The sequence below is a fragment of the Apodemus sylvaticus genome, chromosome 20 (genome assembly GCF_947179515.1).
Source record: "Apodemus sylvaticus chromosome 20, mApoSyl1.1, whole genome shotgun sequence".
NCBI lineage: Eukaryota > Metazoa > Chordata > Mammalia > Rodentia > Muridae > Apodemus > Apodemus sylvaticus.
The window spans coordinates 31648303-31663181 of NC_067491.1; the positions used below are offsets into that span (position 1 = coordinate 31648303).

Here is a 14879-nt window from a genome sequence, read left to right on the forward strand (position 1 = left end):
ACATCAGTTCATTTTCTAATTAGAAATTTTATGAATATATGGGTAATTCATACTAAAATTTTCACATCTATAATTTTAATGTAATAAGAAATATCAAAACAAAATATTATATATTAACTGTATCCATAAAATAGTCATCAAATAGTAAATTTATTTATTTACTTCTTTTTTCTGGGATGGGGATGAAATAGAGTGCCTTGTACACAGTAGACAAGGGCTGTAAACTGAGTTGCTTCCTCAAAAGTAAGCAGGGATAAGAGAGATTGAAAGTGTGATTGAGAATGAAGATCAGGCAGGTAAAATCCTCTACATTTGTTAAGACTTTCAAATGAGTATGTGGAGTTTTGATAAATTACATAGGAATAAAACCCAAAATATAGAAATACAGCCATTGGCCAAGAGGACCTTAGCCATTGACGCTTGTTGTCTTTGCCATGGAAAGCAGTTTTCCAGGGGAAAACAGAAACTAAAACTTTCCCAAAATATAAGTCTTTGGCCATCCAATACATTCTTTGTAACAAGAGTCAGTGTAGAAAATACATTTGGTTCATGAATGACTTCTCCACATTTATGCAGTCATTGTTTCTCATGTTTATGCTAGCAAAAGCTTTGTTATAGTTTTTCGTTTTCAACCAAAAGTACACTACTTTAAAATAGACCTAAAAATTTCATGCATTTTGTCTTGATTGACACAAATTATAATAAACCACTGTTTTGAGTTTTGCTCATAATAATATAAAATGGTATATAAATGATTAGAAATAAATTATAATGGAAAGTATTCTCAATTTTAAGTTTCTCTTTGGCCACACGTTAAATTTTATTGTTCAAACCTACCCAAGTACCTGTGTTTGTGTATATCCTTGTACTCATTCAATGCGCATACTTTTTATTTGTTCAGGGACGTTCTCACTGTGCATGCTGCAGACAGACTCTCACAGTACTATAAAGACTTAATGAAACTCAGTAATGAATGCAGAAGTGCACATGAACAAGGAGATGTAAATATCATCAAGAAGTTTGCAGCAGAACCCGAAAAAAACCAACCAGACTTTTCAAACACTGACAGCACACTGCAAAGCAAGACTTTTCATGTGCAGACTAACAATTGGGAGACAGATTCACCAGCTTTTTCTGCAAACCTGTTGGACCCTGCCTCTAGACCTTCCACCTCAAACTGTGGCAAAGTGAAAGGAAGGAATCAGGAAAAGCTTATGGAGCAGGAGAGTGATCACAGCAGGATCAGTAGTTTCTCCACCAGCAGAGGCTCATTCACAGAAATGGAAAAGGCAGATTCTCCAATGTGTGATCATCACAACGCTGAACAACATGAACCAACGTAAGACCTTTTGCCTTAATAGATGTTATATGTACTGTTTTTATGTGTGCTGTGAATATATGGATGTTGTGCACGCATATGCATGTGTGTGCCCATGCTAACAGAGAACACTGGTGTCATGCCCTATCACTGTCTTGTTCTCCAGTGACAATGTCTTCCCCTGAGCTTGTAACTCTAGTGGCAACCAGCAAATGCAGCTCATCTATCCCCCTGTCTTGATCCTACTACAGCACTGGAATTACAAATGCCATATGGCTGCGCCTGACTCTCTATGTGGTTGCTTACAGTTACAGCTCCCGGGTTTTCTCAGCAAGTGCTGTTTTCCATTGACAGCTCCCGAGAAACAGAACCACGATACTATTTTATTAATTAAATATTTTCTCTATTTGCATTTCAAATGTTATCCCCTTTCCTGGTTTCCCCTCCGAAAACACCCTATCATATCCCTCCTTCCCCTGCTCACCAGCCCACCCACTCACCCTTCCCTGTCCTGGCATTCACCTACACTGGGGCATCAAGCCTTCTCAGGACCAAGGGCCTCTCCTCCCTTTGATGTCCAACAAGGCCATCCTCTGCTACATAAGTAACTAGATACTTTAAATCTATATTGTTTTTGTATTGATTCTCTTAACTACTTTTCATAGTATGCACTAAAAACTTATCATAACAGAAATTAATCTGGTTAAATTCAGGCAGCTTTAATTTGTTCTCTAGGAATATTTAATTTTGAATGAGTTTGAAATTGTTCTTCTGCTTCCTCAGTTCTAAATACATAAAATTATTTTAATAAAATTTAGAATATATCCTAAAATAATGTATTACAAATAATTGGAATATCTCATCTTCTGAAATATGTCTTTATAAGTTACACTGATCTAGTAAACATGTACTAAGTATGTATGTAAGATTTTGCATGTATATGCTATAGATTTCTCTATCATAACAGCTCTGGAGGGTAATTAATCACATCAGATCCGTAGTAAGCACTACATTCCTTAAGAAATATCTTGGAGTTCTGCAACTGTTGAACCAGTAAGGATGACTTTGACTTTGGCCTCTGTTTCATGGTTTTTGTACTTTTACCCTTAGTGTCTGATCAGGAAGATTCAGTGTCTCCAGTAAGGAGGGGTGTTAAACAGCAGAGCTAATGTCATGGGGGCTGTTTTGCTTTTCCTATCTTTATTCCAGTAGAAATCTGTGGAAACCGTATTTTTTTGTCTTTTTCTTTCCTGGAAGATATGTTTGCTTGATACATTCAGACGTACATAAGATGGTTATTTTGTATTGTAAAAATATTTTGAAATACTTTGATAATTTTTGAGAATTTCAAACTGCTAAGCTGAAGACATTTTGTTACTTCATGGCTTTTCACTCAGTAAAACAAACCTGATGACGACAGACTGTTTTTCTCAACAGTGCTGTGATTCCATGTTGAGGAAAACCAAAAATCAGCCTTTTTCCTTCTTTCAATATGGTGATGAGTGATTCTTATGTCAGTTCCACTCAGGAAAATATCCTTGTACTTTTGTGCTTCTGTTGGGGAATGGGGAAGGATAGGATAAGAAAATCATAGCATCAATTCCTATAAAAAATTCATAGTTGCCTTTAGTATATCTGTAAGCAAATATGAGACACTGGGCTAACTCAATGTATTTTTTATAGGATATTTTATTTATTTACATTTTAAATGTTATCGCCCTTCCTGGTTTCCACTCCACAAACCCCCAGTCCCATCCTCCCTCCCCCTTCTTCTGTGATAGTGCTCTCCCACCTACCCACCCCTGCTTCCCTGCCCTGGTATTCCCCTACACTTGGGGCATAAAGCCTTCACAGGACCAAGGGCCTCTCCTCTCATTGATGCAATATAAGGCTATCCTCTGCTACATATGTGGCTGGAGCCATGGGTCCTCGCTCCACGTGTACTCTTTGGTAGTTTAGGCCCTGGGAGCTCTGGGGTTACTGGTTGGTTCATATTGTTGTTTCTCCTATGGGTCTGAAAGCTCCTTCAGTTCCTTGGGTCCTTTCTCTAGATTCTCCATTGAGGACCTTGTACTCAGTCCAATGGTTGGCCAAGAGCATCTTCCTCTGTATTTGTCAGGCTCTGGCACAGCCTCTCAAGAGACAGCTATATTAGGCTTCTGTCAGCAAGCATTTCTTGGCATCAGCAATAGTGTTTGGGTTTGGTGTCTGTATATGAGATGGATCCCCAGGTAGGGCAGTCTCTGAATGTCCTTTCCTTCAGTCCCTGCTCAACACTTTGTTTCTGTATTTTCTTTAGACAGGAGCAATTCTGGGTTAAAAATTTGAAGATGAGTGAGTGGCCCCATCCCCCAACCTGGGGCCTTGCCTAACCTCTGGATATGGTCTCTACAGGTTCTCCCTCCCCTTTGTTGGGTATTTCAGCTAATCTTATCCTCATTGTGTCCTGGGAGCCTCTTGCTTTCCTGGCTTCTGGGACTTGCTGGTGGCTACTCCAGTTCTCTGTTCCCCATTGCTACATACCTCTGTTTAAATTCCTGGCCCTCTGTATATAATCCCAGTCTCCTGCATACCTAATCCTGCCCCATTTCTTCCTTGTAATTCCCTCCTCCCACCCTCTACCTACCATTAGTATTTTGTTCCCCCTTATAAGAAACATTGAAGCATCCACAGTTTAGACTTCCTTCTTCTTGAGCTTCATATAGTCTGCAAATTGTATCTTGGCTAGTCCAAGCTATTGAGCTAATATCCACTTATCATTGAGTGCATACAATGTGTGACATTTTGTGACTGTGTTACCTCGCTCAGGATGATATTTTTTTAGCTCCATCCATTTGCCTAAGAATTTTTATGTATTTTCTTAAAGGCCTTTCAACTTTTACTGCTCATACTTCATAATTTTTTTTCAGTGGTGAACATTGAATATAAGACCTTGTACATATTAGGCGAGCATTCTATCACTGAGCTACATCCTAACCATTAATTTAAAAGACACTTTAAATTTACATACAGTGAATTAGAGTTTACTCTGACATTTTCAGACATAAATTGATTTTGTTTCTTTCTTCTCAAGGCTCTGTTACCTCTTTTTGGCCTCCTATCTTCTTTCTTTTTTCCTTTCTTTTATCAATCATTTATTTATGTTTCAAATAATATCCCTTCTTCTTGATTTCCCCCCTGCAAACCCCCATCCTATTCCCCTCCATTTTGCTTCTATGAAGGCGCTTTTCTACCCACTCACCCACTCCCGCCTCACCAAAGTGTAGAATGCGAGCATCCTCCGACACTGGGGCGTTGAACCTCCATGGGACCAAGGGCCTCCCCTCCCACTGATGTCAGAAAAGGCCATCCTCGGGCACCTCACTTCCAGAAGATCCTGCTATACCACTCCTGGGCATATACCCAGAGGATTCCCCACCATGTAATAAGGATACATGCTCTACTATGTTCATAGCAGCCCTATTTATAATTGCCAGATGCTGGAAAGAACCCAGGTATCCCTCAACAGAAGAGTGGATGCAAAAAATGTGGTATATCTACACAATGGAGTACTATTCAGCCATTAGAAACAATGAATTCATGAAATTCTTAGGCAAATGGATGGAGCTAGAAAACATCATACTAAGTGAGGTAACCCAGACTCAAAAGGTGACTCATGGTATGCACTCACTAATAAGTGGATATTAACCTAGAAAACTGGAATACCCCAAACATAATCCATACATCAAATGAGGTACAAGAAGAAAGAAGTGGCCCCTTGTTCTAGAAAGACTCAGTGAAGAAGTATAGGGCAAAACCAGAACGGGGAAGTGGGAAGGGGTGGGTGGGAGGACAGGGGGAGAAAAGGGGGCTTATGGGACTTTCGGGGAGTGGGGGGCTAGAAAAGGGGAAATCATTTGAAATGTAAATAAAAAATATATCGAATAAAAAAAAGACAAAAAAAGTCAAAAAAAAAAAAAAGAAAGTTCTGAATTAAATGTAAAAAAAAAAAAAAAAAAAAAAAAGAAAAGGCCATCCTCTGCTACATATGTATCTGGAGCCATGGATTCCCTCCATGTGCACTCTTTGGTTGGTGGTTTGGTGTCTGTGAGCTACGGATGGTCCAGTTAGTTAATATTTTTCTTCCTATGGAGTTGCAATCTTGTTCAGACCTTCCCCTAGCTCTTTCATTGGGGTCCCCATGTTCATTCCGATGGTTGGCTGCAAGCATCCATATCTATATTAGTCAAATGCTAGTAGAACCTCTCAGGGGTCAGCTAATCCAAGCTCCTGTCAGTAAGTACTTCTTGGCATCATCAATAATTTCTGGGTTTGGTGTTTGCAGATGGGATGGATCCCTAGGTGGGGTGGTCTCTGGATGACCTTTCCTTCAGTCCTTGCTCCACTTTTTGTCCCTGCATTTCCTTTAGACAGGTTAAAATTTTTGAGATGGTCCTGCCTACTTTCAAGTCAAATCTTCTGTTATTCTCAACCTATTCTCAACATGTTGCATTTTCACTTGTAGATTCATGGGTACATTTATTCCAACACACATACATGTGTATAAAACTAAAACTGAGATTTTAATACAAGAGAAAACATTCCATGTATAGTTCTAAGGTTTAGTTATCTTAATATAATAATTCTTGATTCATCTGTTTTCCTATTAGTCTTATCATTCCATTTTTTCATATGTTTAAAAAAGTTCTATTGTGCATTCAACCACGTTTTACTATCTATTCATATGCTGATGGATAAATGGGTTAACTCTACTTGTTTTTATTGTGACAGAGATTCCCTTATATATCCCAGAGAGCTCTTTACTTAAAAACTTCCTATTCCAGGTTCCCAAATTCTCAGATTACAGTAATATACACTCATACCAAGCCTATTTTCTTTATTATGTCTATTATATCATTTTTGAGATATACTCATTTAATTTAATTCAAAAGATGAAGGAATAAAATAAATAGTTGCATAAATGTGATTTAAATCTTTAGCACATCTTATGAACTTCAGTTTAGTCTACAAGGTGAATATGATTTTCAGAAATTCATGTATTTTCCTGAATATCAAAACTATGCTGCCTTAGTTTCTTTTCTATTGCTGTGAAGAGACACCATGATCAAGGCAGCTTTAAAAAAAAGAGAGAGAGCATTTAATGGGTGGCTTTCTTAAGGTTTCAGAAGGTGAGTTCCTGACTGTCATGATGGGAATGGAATCATGGGGCAGGCAGGCAGGAGACATGACAATGGAGCTAGCTCAGCGCTTACATCGTCTGGTCAGAAAGCTGAAGTTAAAGAGGATGGCTTGGCCTCATGTGGGATTTGGAACCTCAAATCCCAGTCCTCATGACACAACTTCTTCAGCAAGACTATGCCTCTTAATGTCTCCTAAAACTGTTTCCTTAAATAAAGACCTAATATTTGAATACATTAGCTTATTAGGGTCCTTCTCATGCAAACTTCTACATACGTGTGATTTATATTTGACCAGAAGTTTTAGCCACTAACTTCAATCTTATATTCATGGCAAAAACATATTAGAGGATTAAGCTGGCCGTAAGTAAAATGATGGTGACAAAGATGATGGTGACAATGATGATGATGTTGATGGTGGTGATGGTGATGAAGGTCATAGTGATGGTGGTGATAGTGATTATGATTATTGTAATCATGATGGAAAATAAAGCACCAATAGAAAATAATTTCTTTAGCATCCTAATTCCCTTCAAATATACTTTGAGGAAAAAATACATGGTCATATCTGAGAGACTGTTACTTAATTCCATTTCTTTTGTAGAGGAATATCATAAGTAAAGAGAAATTTACATTGATTTTAACAATTGTGCTCATTTCTGTTTCTATGATTAAATTTCCATGAGAATAGCTATTTACAGAAGGAAGTGATTATTAGGGACTTGAATTCCAGAGTGATAAGAGTCTGTCATCATCTCAATGGGGAAATGTAGCACCATACAGACATGGTGTCTAAAGCATCAAGCCAAGCTCTCCATTGCAAAGAACAGGCAGAAGGCCAAGAAAGCAACCTTGGAATAGCATGTGGCTTTTAAAACCTCAAAACTTGCCCCCAGTGACATATTTCTTCCTGTGGGACCATACTTCCTAAAGCTGCCTAACAGTACCACTAATTAGAGAGCAAATATTCAAAACTCTTAAGACTTAGAACATCCCATTTAAATCACCACATTTCGTTTCCTGGCACCAGTAAGCTCATAGCTTTCTTAAACTATAAAATGTATTTATTCTAACTTCAAAAGTCTCCATAGTCTTTTAATTCCAACACTGTTTAAAAACCCAAAGTCCCTTTGGAGACCAAAGAAATCTCCTAATTGTAGCTACTTGTAATTATTCGTGTAAATAGCAAATTGCATACTTTCAACATAAAATGGCATAGGATATACATTACCATTACAAAAGTCATTTCAAAGAGGGCAGAGTGAAGATATACTAGACCAGAGCAAGAATAAAAGCTAGCAGGGCATACTTCTCCAGCTCCATCTCTGATGTCAAAGTACTAGATGACTCCACTGTCCCACCTTTGATGCCAGCAACCCAACTAGTTCTCTCATTATGTGAAGCTTCTATGGCAGATATTCCATGGCTCCCTCATCTACCAATATGTCACTGCAACCAAGATTTCACTTTCATATTTTCCAAAATAGCTTCTGGAGGCCTCCACACACGACTGCCCTGACAAGCACTTCTTCTCATTCAGCTCTCTAAAATGGCAGAAGATTCCATGACTCCATAATTTGTATAACTTTCATGCCTCTAAAGGCAGCTTTATGTGGGAAAGCCATTATATGTTTGAAGTATATAATTTTACTCATTTATTTGTTAATTTATGTATTTATTTATTTTACAAGAACTTACAGTTAGGAGATTGCCTTAAGTCTCAGAAGAGACTTTGACCTTTTAAATAGTATTGTGATCAAAAGATTTTGAGGACTTTGGCATCAGATTAAATACATTTTTCATCACAATATAGCCAGGATCCAGTGGAGGCAGAGGGACGGAATATGTTGGTTTGGATGAGATGCTCTTATCTCAGACATTTGAATACTGCGTTCCTAGTTGGCAGTGCCAGTTAGTTGGCAGTGCCCGTTAGTTAGTTGGCAGTTCCCATTAGTAGGTTTTGGAGGTACATTGACAGGTTGAATGATTTTGCAGAAGGTTTTGTTTGTTGTCTCTTTCTTGGAGCAGCAAATTCCTTAAGAATTTTGCTTTCAGAATTTAGAAGCTTGGCTGGATGGTTTTGCCCACAGGGTACCATTCCCTTTGTTCCAAAGCAAATCAAGCCTCCTCTGAGTCTCCTGATTTCTCTCAGTATAAGACTTGGCCTCAACATTTTTTTCTCTTCAAACTGTATATTTCTTTGTTCCCACTTGATCTTTTTCATAGTAGATCTGCATTATAGTGATTAATAATAACTACAAGGCATTATCAATATTGAACTAAGGAATTTAGACCATTACTTTTTAGATTAAGTCTCAAAAATGCTTAGGACAAGAACAAAAAGCAGTGACATTTTTGCTGAAGTATAGCCACAAAATTTTCTAACCCAGTTGCAAATACTGTTCTCCTTGGACCCTCATTGTCCTGGGTGTCCACGCTTCTCTAAGATGGTCCATTAATTTCTATTTGCAGCATTCAAACACTATTCTGGTCCAAAGTCCCAAAGTCATCTGGATTCCTTCAAAATCCACCTGCTCATCTTCTTCCTGAAATAGCCCACTCCCTGGTCCAACTTCTGTATAAGTAATTTTCTATTGTTGTGAGAAGACACCATAATCAAGGGGTTTATACATGGGGGTAATGGAGCCAAAGAGATAAGAGTCTCTCATCATTAGATGAAGACAACAGGGCATCAGGGAGGCATGATGATTGGAACTGAAAGCTGGGAGTGAGTGTCATCTAAATTCTGGAGACAGGCCACAAAGACCTCTTTTTTATTTATAGTTTTAAATTTTTACAAGAGTTGTGTATATAATTCTCATCCTCCCTCTCCCTTTGTAACTCTTTCTGTGTCTCCTTTACTCATCATCAAATTAATAAATTTGTAATTATATATATATATATGTGAATATAAATACAACCTGATTTATCCATTTAATGTTGTTCATATGCATTTAGGACTTACAATATTTGATTAGATAACCTATCGAGGTCTCACTCCTGGATAATACTGATGCATCCTCTTTCCTCTGGCATTTACTCTCTGCAGCTCTTCACGTAGGGGTGGAGCTTGGCAAGATTATTCTCACCTGCAGTGGCATACCAAGTGCTGCTAGCATATTCATGGTCCAATATAGGCACCCATATTGTTCAGATTCCCTGGGTGTAGTTTCCCTGTCATATATAGAACACGGTATTTGCAGCAGCCTATGAAGACCTCTTATTTACCTTCTGTAATATTCGTATATTATTCATGTAGTACATGTATACTACATCAATACATGTAGTATTCATGTATACTAAAATAGTTTCCTCTATTTTTAGCAAGGCAGCTATGGTAATCCAAGCACAATGGCATAGTAACATTACACACAGAGATATTAATTGCTCTGAAAAAATGCATCCGACCACAACAGAACCCCTGTGTGATCCTGTCATCAATAATCAGACTACTTCCAATGAAGAAAGAAGAAAGACTAATATGAATATCCAAGAAGAGAGGGAGAAAGCTGCTCTTCATATTCAGGTTAATTCAAACTTTTGATAACAAAGTTAGTCATAAAAATGTATTTCTCATTTTTCATCCATCATTCTGTGTTTTTACAAGTGCCAGTGTTTTAAAGTTAGTTGAGTTTATTTCACACTTGCATAGATTTACAGGCTGTAAGCTAGGTAACAGGGGTATGGTTCTCCTGGATATCAAGACTGTAGATAATAGTCCTTCAATCTGAAATACTGTGACCTTGAGTGTCCTTAAAGCTAACCCATACAATGGTCTTTAAACTTCTCCTCATTATAATAAGTCCTGTACTTCTTTGCTTTGATTTATATCAAGATATTTCACGAGGTTATTAGAAATTGGATTGCTTCCTGCTTTGTTTGTTTCTCAGTATGTCTGTAGTTGGTATCAAGGAATTGCATTTATTTTATCTCCTTTAGTTTCTTTATTTTTTTTTTTAATTTTTTTTTCGAGACAGGGTTTCTCGAAAAACCTGGCTGTCCTGGAACTCACTCTGTAGACCACCAGTCTGGCCTCAAACTCAGAAATCCGCCTGCCTCTGCCACCCAAATGCTGGAATTAAAGGCGTGCACCACCAACTTGTCCTTTAATTTCTTTTAAATGTGTGTATAACAAATTTTGATCAAATCCACCCATATTTCATCTTTCTATGCCCCCATTCACCACTTTTCCCTCTCTACTGTATGTTCTCCTTTTAATGATCCACTCAGTCCACTTAGTGCTGTTCCTAGAGCTAAAAATTATGTTCAACAAAGTAGCAGCTGATTAGGTTGTCTCTCTTCTTGAGTCTATGTCATATACATAGATGAAATAACTCATCTATCAGTAAATGACAAGGACTTGATAGTGAATGATCTTGAATTTAGTGTGCATTATCTTATTAATAATTTTTACATTTATATTAATAATTAGGGATATCGGACTCTCATGTTGTTAATGTTGCATCTTTATTTGGTTTTAGTATTTGGAGTGATAAAAATAATACTTCATAGAAAGAGTTTGGAAGAGTCCTTCCTTTTTGACTATATAATAACTTGAGGAGTACTGATGATCTTTGAGGATCTGGAAGAATGCTATACTGAATCCATATGGCCTTGAATCATTTTTCGATGGGAGATTTTAAATTACTCTCTCCAAGCACTACAATCACAATCACAATATTTGTCAAATCATCTAAGATTTTAGTGAAAGTTAGTAATTTTGTCTAATTGATAGCTATTCTAGAAATATATTTCAAAACTCTACAAAATGGAAAGTTCTTCAAATGCCTGCTTTAATTAAAACCTTAGAAGTTAAGTGAAAGGAAAGGGAGGAGTTCTGGGAATAGAAAGATAGATCCTGTGTGCCTGGTGCCAAGAAAAACGGTGGGGAAGAATAATGGAAGGGAGACTCAATCAAAAGAAAATACTCAGTAAAATGCCAGAGGGAAAAATTCTACATTATGTGCTAATTGGTAAATAAATAAATAAATAAATAAACAAATAAAGAAATATCAGCTATCAATCTACTGACAACTCTCAATGGTTCTTGGTCAATTGCGTAGGTTTTGATTCAGCTTTCTGGGTTCTTTTCTGAGAAGTATGTGTTCTGACCTCTGAGAGTGCTTGCTGCAGATGTGGGTTTTCTCTATCCTTGAATACTTGGTATCTTCTGATTCTAGTGTAGCAAAATAATAATATTAATGTTATACAACTGCTCTAAAATACTTTTTGCGGTCAAATTTGTCTTTGGGGAGTGTTTCTTTTAGGTTACAATCAAATAAATCCATTAAAGATGACAATAACTTTTTGAGTTATACACTGATTGTGAATCATATTTTCATTTTCTAATTGATTCCAGTTATATCATATACATTTACTTTAGTTTTTAACAGTTATTTTGAGCACGAACAGTTTCAAACTCATATGTAATAAACATAGGTTGATTTTTAAGAGAATTAAAGCTTTTTATCATTCGTTTTCAAGACATGGCCTCGTATTCACCATGTAAACCGGACTGACCCCAGGCCTCACCAAGATTCAGTCTGTATCTCCCACATGCTGGAAAATTTGAGCTTGTACTGATGTATCACTTAACAGTTATATAAAACTATTTTTAAAATTGATTTTGTAATCTTACATTTTTTTTAAATGTAAACAATTCACTTCAATATGCTCACGTACCTCCGCACTGGTTTTATACCTCATGTATCCTAATACATACTCTCCAGCTTCACATGAACGCCATCTATTCTCTGGAGCTTTATTGTACCTGGGACATAGGTTGGAGAACTTCTCTATTTCAGGATTATTAAAGTACCTTACTGTTTTTAGTTTCATTATTCTGTGGTGATTTAACTTTTTTCCTGAAACAAATCTATTTTGGGCCGTGATATCATCCTCCCAACATGGTCATTTAAATACATGGGTTTTTTTTCTAAATGAGCATAGTCTTACTTTAAATATAACGATTTGAAAATGAGCAAAATTGACCTTTTAAAAAATGCCTTTCTTCTTGGTTCAGAATGGGTCCTAGAGGAATTGTCAGATAATTGATTGGTTGACCTACATGTGCAGTAGAGGGAGGGTTAGGGATTCTTCTCTGCTTACCACAAAGGAAGTCTCGAGAGATTCAGACACATGAGGTTATTTAATTTATCTTGCAGTTGTACATGTCACATAAAGTTCAAAAAACAGATTATTGAGCCATTAAACTAAGTTCTAAGATGTTTTATCTTCCTAATGGGATAACATAGAGAATCTGGTTTAGGGTTTGATCTGTAACCCTGCATAACATACTTTACATTTTTGTTCAGGCTGTTTGGAAGGGCTATATTTTACGAAAGAAACTGGTGACTGCCCTAGAGGCTATCAAGGATGAAGAATCTGGAGAAGAATATGAAGAAATAGATTTAGAGGATTTTGAATTTGATGAGGTAAGTGCCAGCTGCGTCAAGCAAATACTGTTCTGGTAATACTTTTCTAGAGTGTTTTAATGCTAACTCCTTAGCCAGTTGCTGCAAATGTTGTAGGTAACATTATCCTTGAAGACACCATGGCCATTTTGTGTATTCTGAGCCATGCTCAAAGGTGGTTAGTAATATTAGAAGATGGTTACCTCGGCTACTCTCTACCCTTTTCTTAATCTGTCCTCCTAGTTTGTACAGTCTATAAAGGGCCACCGGAATGCCTACAAGACATTGTGTCCTCTTAAATTAGATTCTCTGAATGTTAGGGCCTTATTTATCCACATTGGAATCATTGGGGAAAAGCATTAATAGAACATTATTGTATATTTGATCTTATTCAAATTTGTACGTATCCTTCTAAAGCCTAACTTTTAGTCAGACTTGGTAAGCTAGGATTGCAAGTGGCAAGTACTTGGCATCATTTTCTTCATCTCTTTTAAACAGAGCAATTCCTCAACTCTTTTTATTTCATGTCTGTGATACCTTAAATGAATATAAAACCTCCCCACTTATTTGTGCTATGAAAATATGAAGTGGAAAATTCCAGAAATAGGTAAACCATTTATCAATTGAGCATAATCCTGAGCACTGTGATGATGTCTCCAACCATTAGTCTCCATCCTGACAAGAGTATGAATTATCTGCTTTGCTGTTTATGCTATATGTCTACAGTATATGCCATACCTTCTCATAAACTACTTCATGCTGCTTTAATTATTAGGCAAAATGTTGTAAAGATTGTGTTCAAATTAGGCTTATTTCACAGTTGTAGTTGAAAGTGCAAAATTAAATGTACTGGTAATTTTATTACACCATCTAAGAATGGTTGTCCTGTTTTATTACTCAATATTGTTTTGAACCTCTTATAAATAATTAATAAATTAAAATTTATCACAGATATATATGTATATATACATATATGCATACATATATATGAAAATAGTGAATATAAGGCTTGATGATGACCATGCTCTCATGTTCCCAGTGGTACACGATTGGAGCTCTAATCCTATCTCTACTCACTGGCCCCAACAGTTAATTGCAATTCCATGATTGCCTTTAAATATAGTGACACATTGGTGACAATTAGTTATTTATCATTGGAAAAATAAATGTAATATCATTCTAGTTTAGCTACCACTTTAAATTTCTGTCTGCTGGTCTTCAAAATAAGTTAGACAATTTTTGAAGAGATGAGTGAATCAGAACCCCTGTTATCATTTAATTAAATATTGAATTAATAATTAATTCAAAACAGAAAATACTACTTTATGATGACTTGTATTTATGAGACATCAGGTTCAGCTCTACTATCATAGTGCCAACAGAAAGATACAAACTTTTTGAATTGTCTAAATTTGAAAGAAAGTAAGAAGTTTTCTTTTATAGTCATCTGTGTAGTTTGATTAAATTTATTCCTTGGTATTTGATATATTTCTGTGTTAGAGACATTTCTGTAAGTTTTATTTATTCTCACATATCAATGTTTTAGTCAGATACTTAGCTGAAATTACTTCCTACTTTAGTAGATAACTTGTCAAAGTTTCTAAATACCTTATATGTATAATTATGTATTCTATAAATAGAAAAATCTTTTTTTATTTCTTATTCTTACATGGTTTAACTTTTCTTGCTATTAACTCAATTACTATGCCCATTGAAATTTGAATCAGTGATGAGAACAAATATCTTTTATTTCATTTTCTGGTTTCGATATCAAAACTTTTTACATGTATTCTCCAAGTAAAATGATTCCTATTTACCTTCTGTAGAAATGCTATACATTAAGAAATTACCTCTCCTAGTACTTATAGATTACAATGAAAGTGGTCATAAAGATTATTTGTTCCTTTAATTTTATCAAATAGTTATCTATATATTTATATATGTTTGACTTCCTTTAATATATAAAATATA

The 14879-nt window shown here is 36.2% G+C and overlaps 1 protein-coding gene across 1 annotated transcript in view; it reads left to right on the top strand.

Moving 5' to 3' along the window:
- Nucleotides 1-14879, top strand: part of Lrriq1 (leucine rich repeats and IQ motif containing 1) — a 190715-nt gene that overhangs the window by 94449 nt on the left and 81387 nt on the right. The window contains exons 15-17 of the mRNA XM_052165529.1: nt 902-1339; nt 9820-10021; nt 12810-12929. Coding sequence (XP_052021489.1) covers nt 902-1339; nt 9820-10021; nt 12810-12929 — 760 coding nt within the window. The remainder of the gene's footprint in view (nt 1-901; nt 1340-9819; nt 10022-12809; nt 12930-14879) is intronic.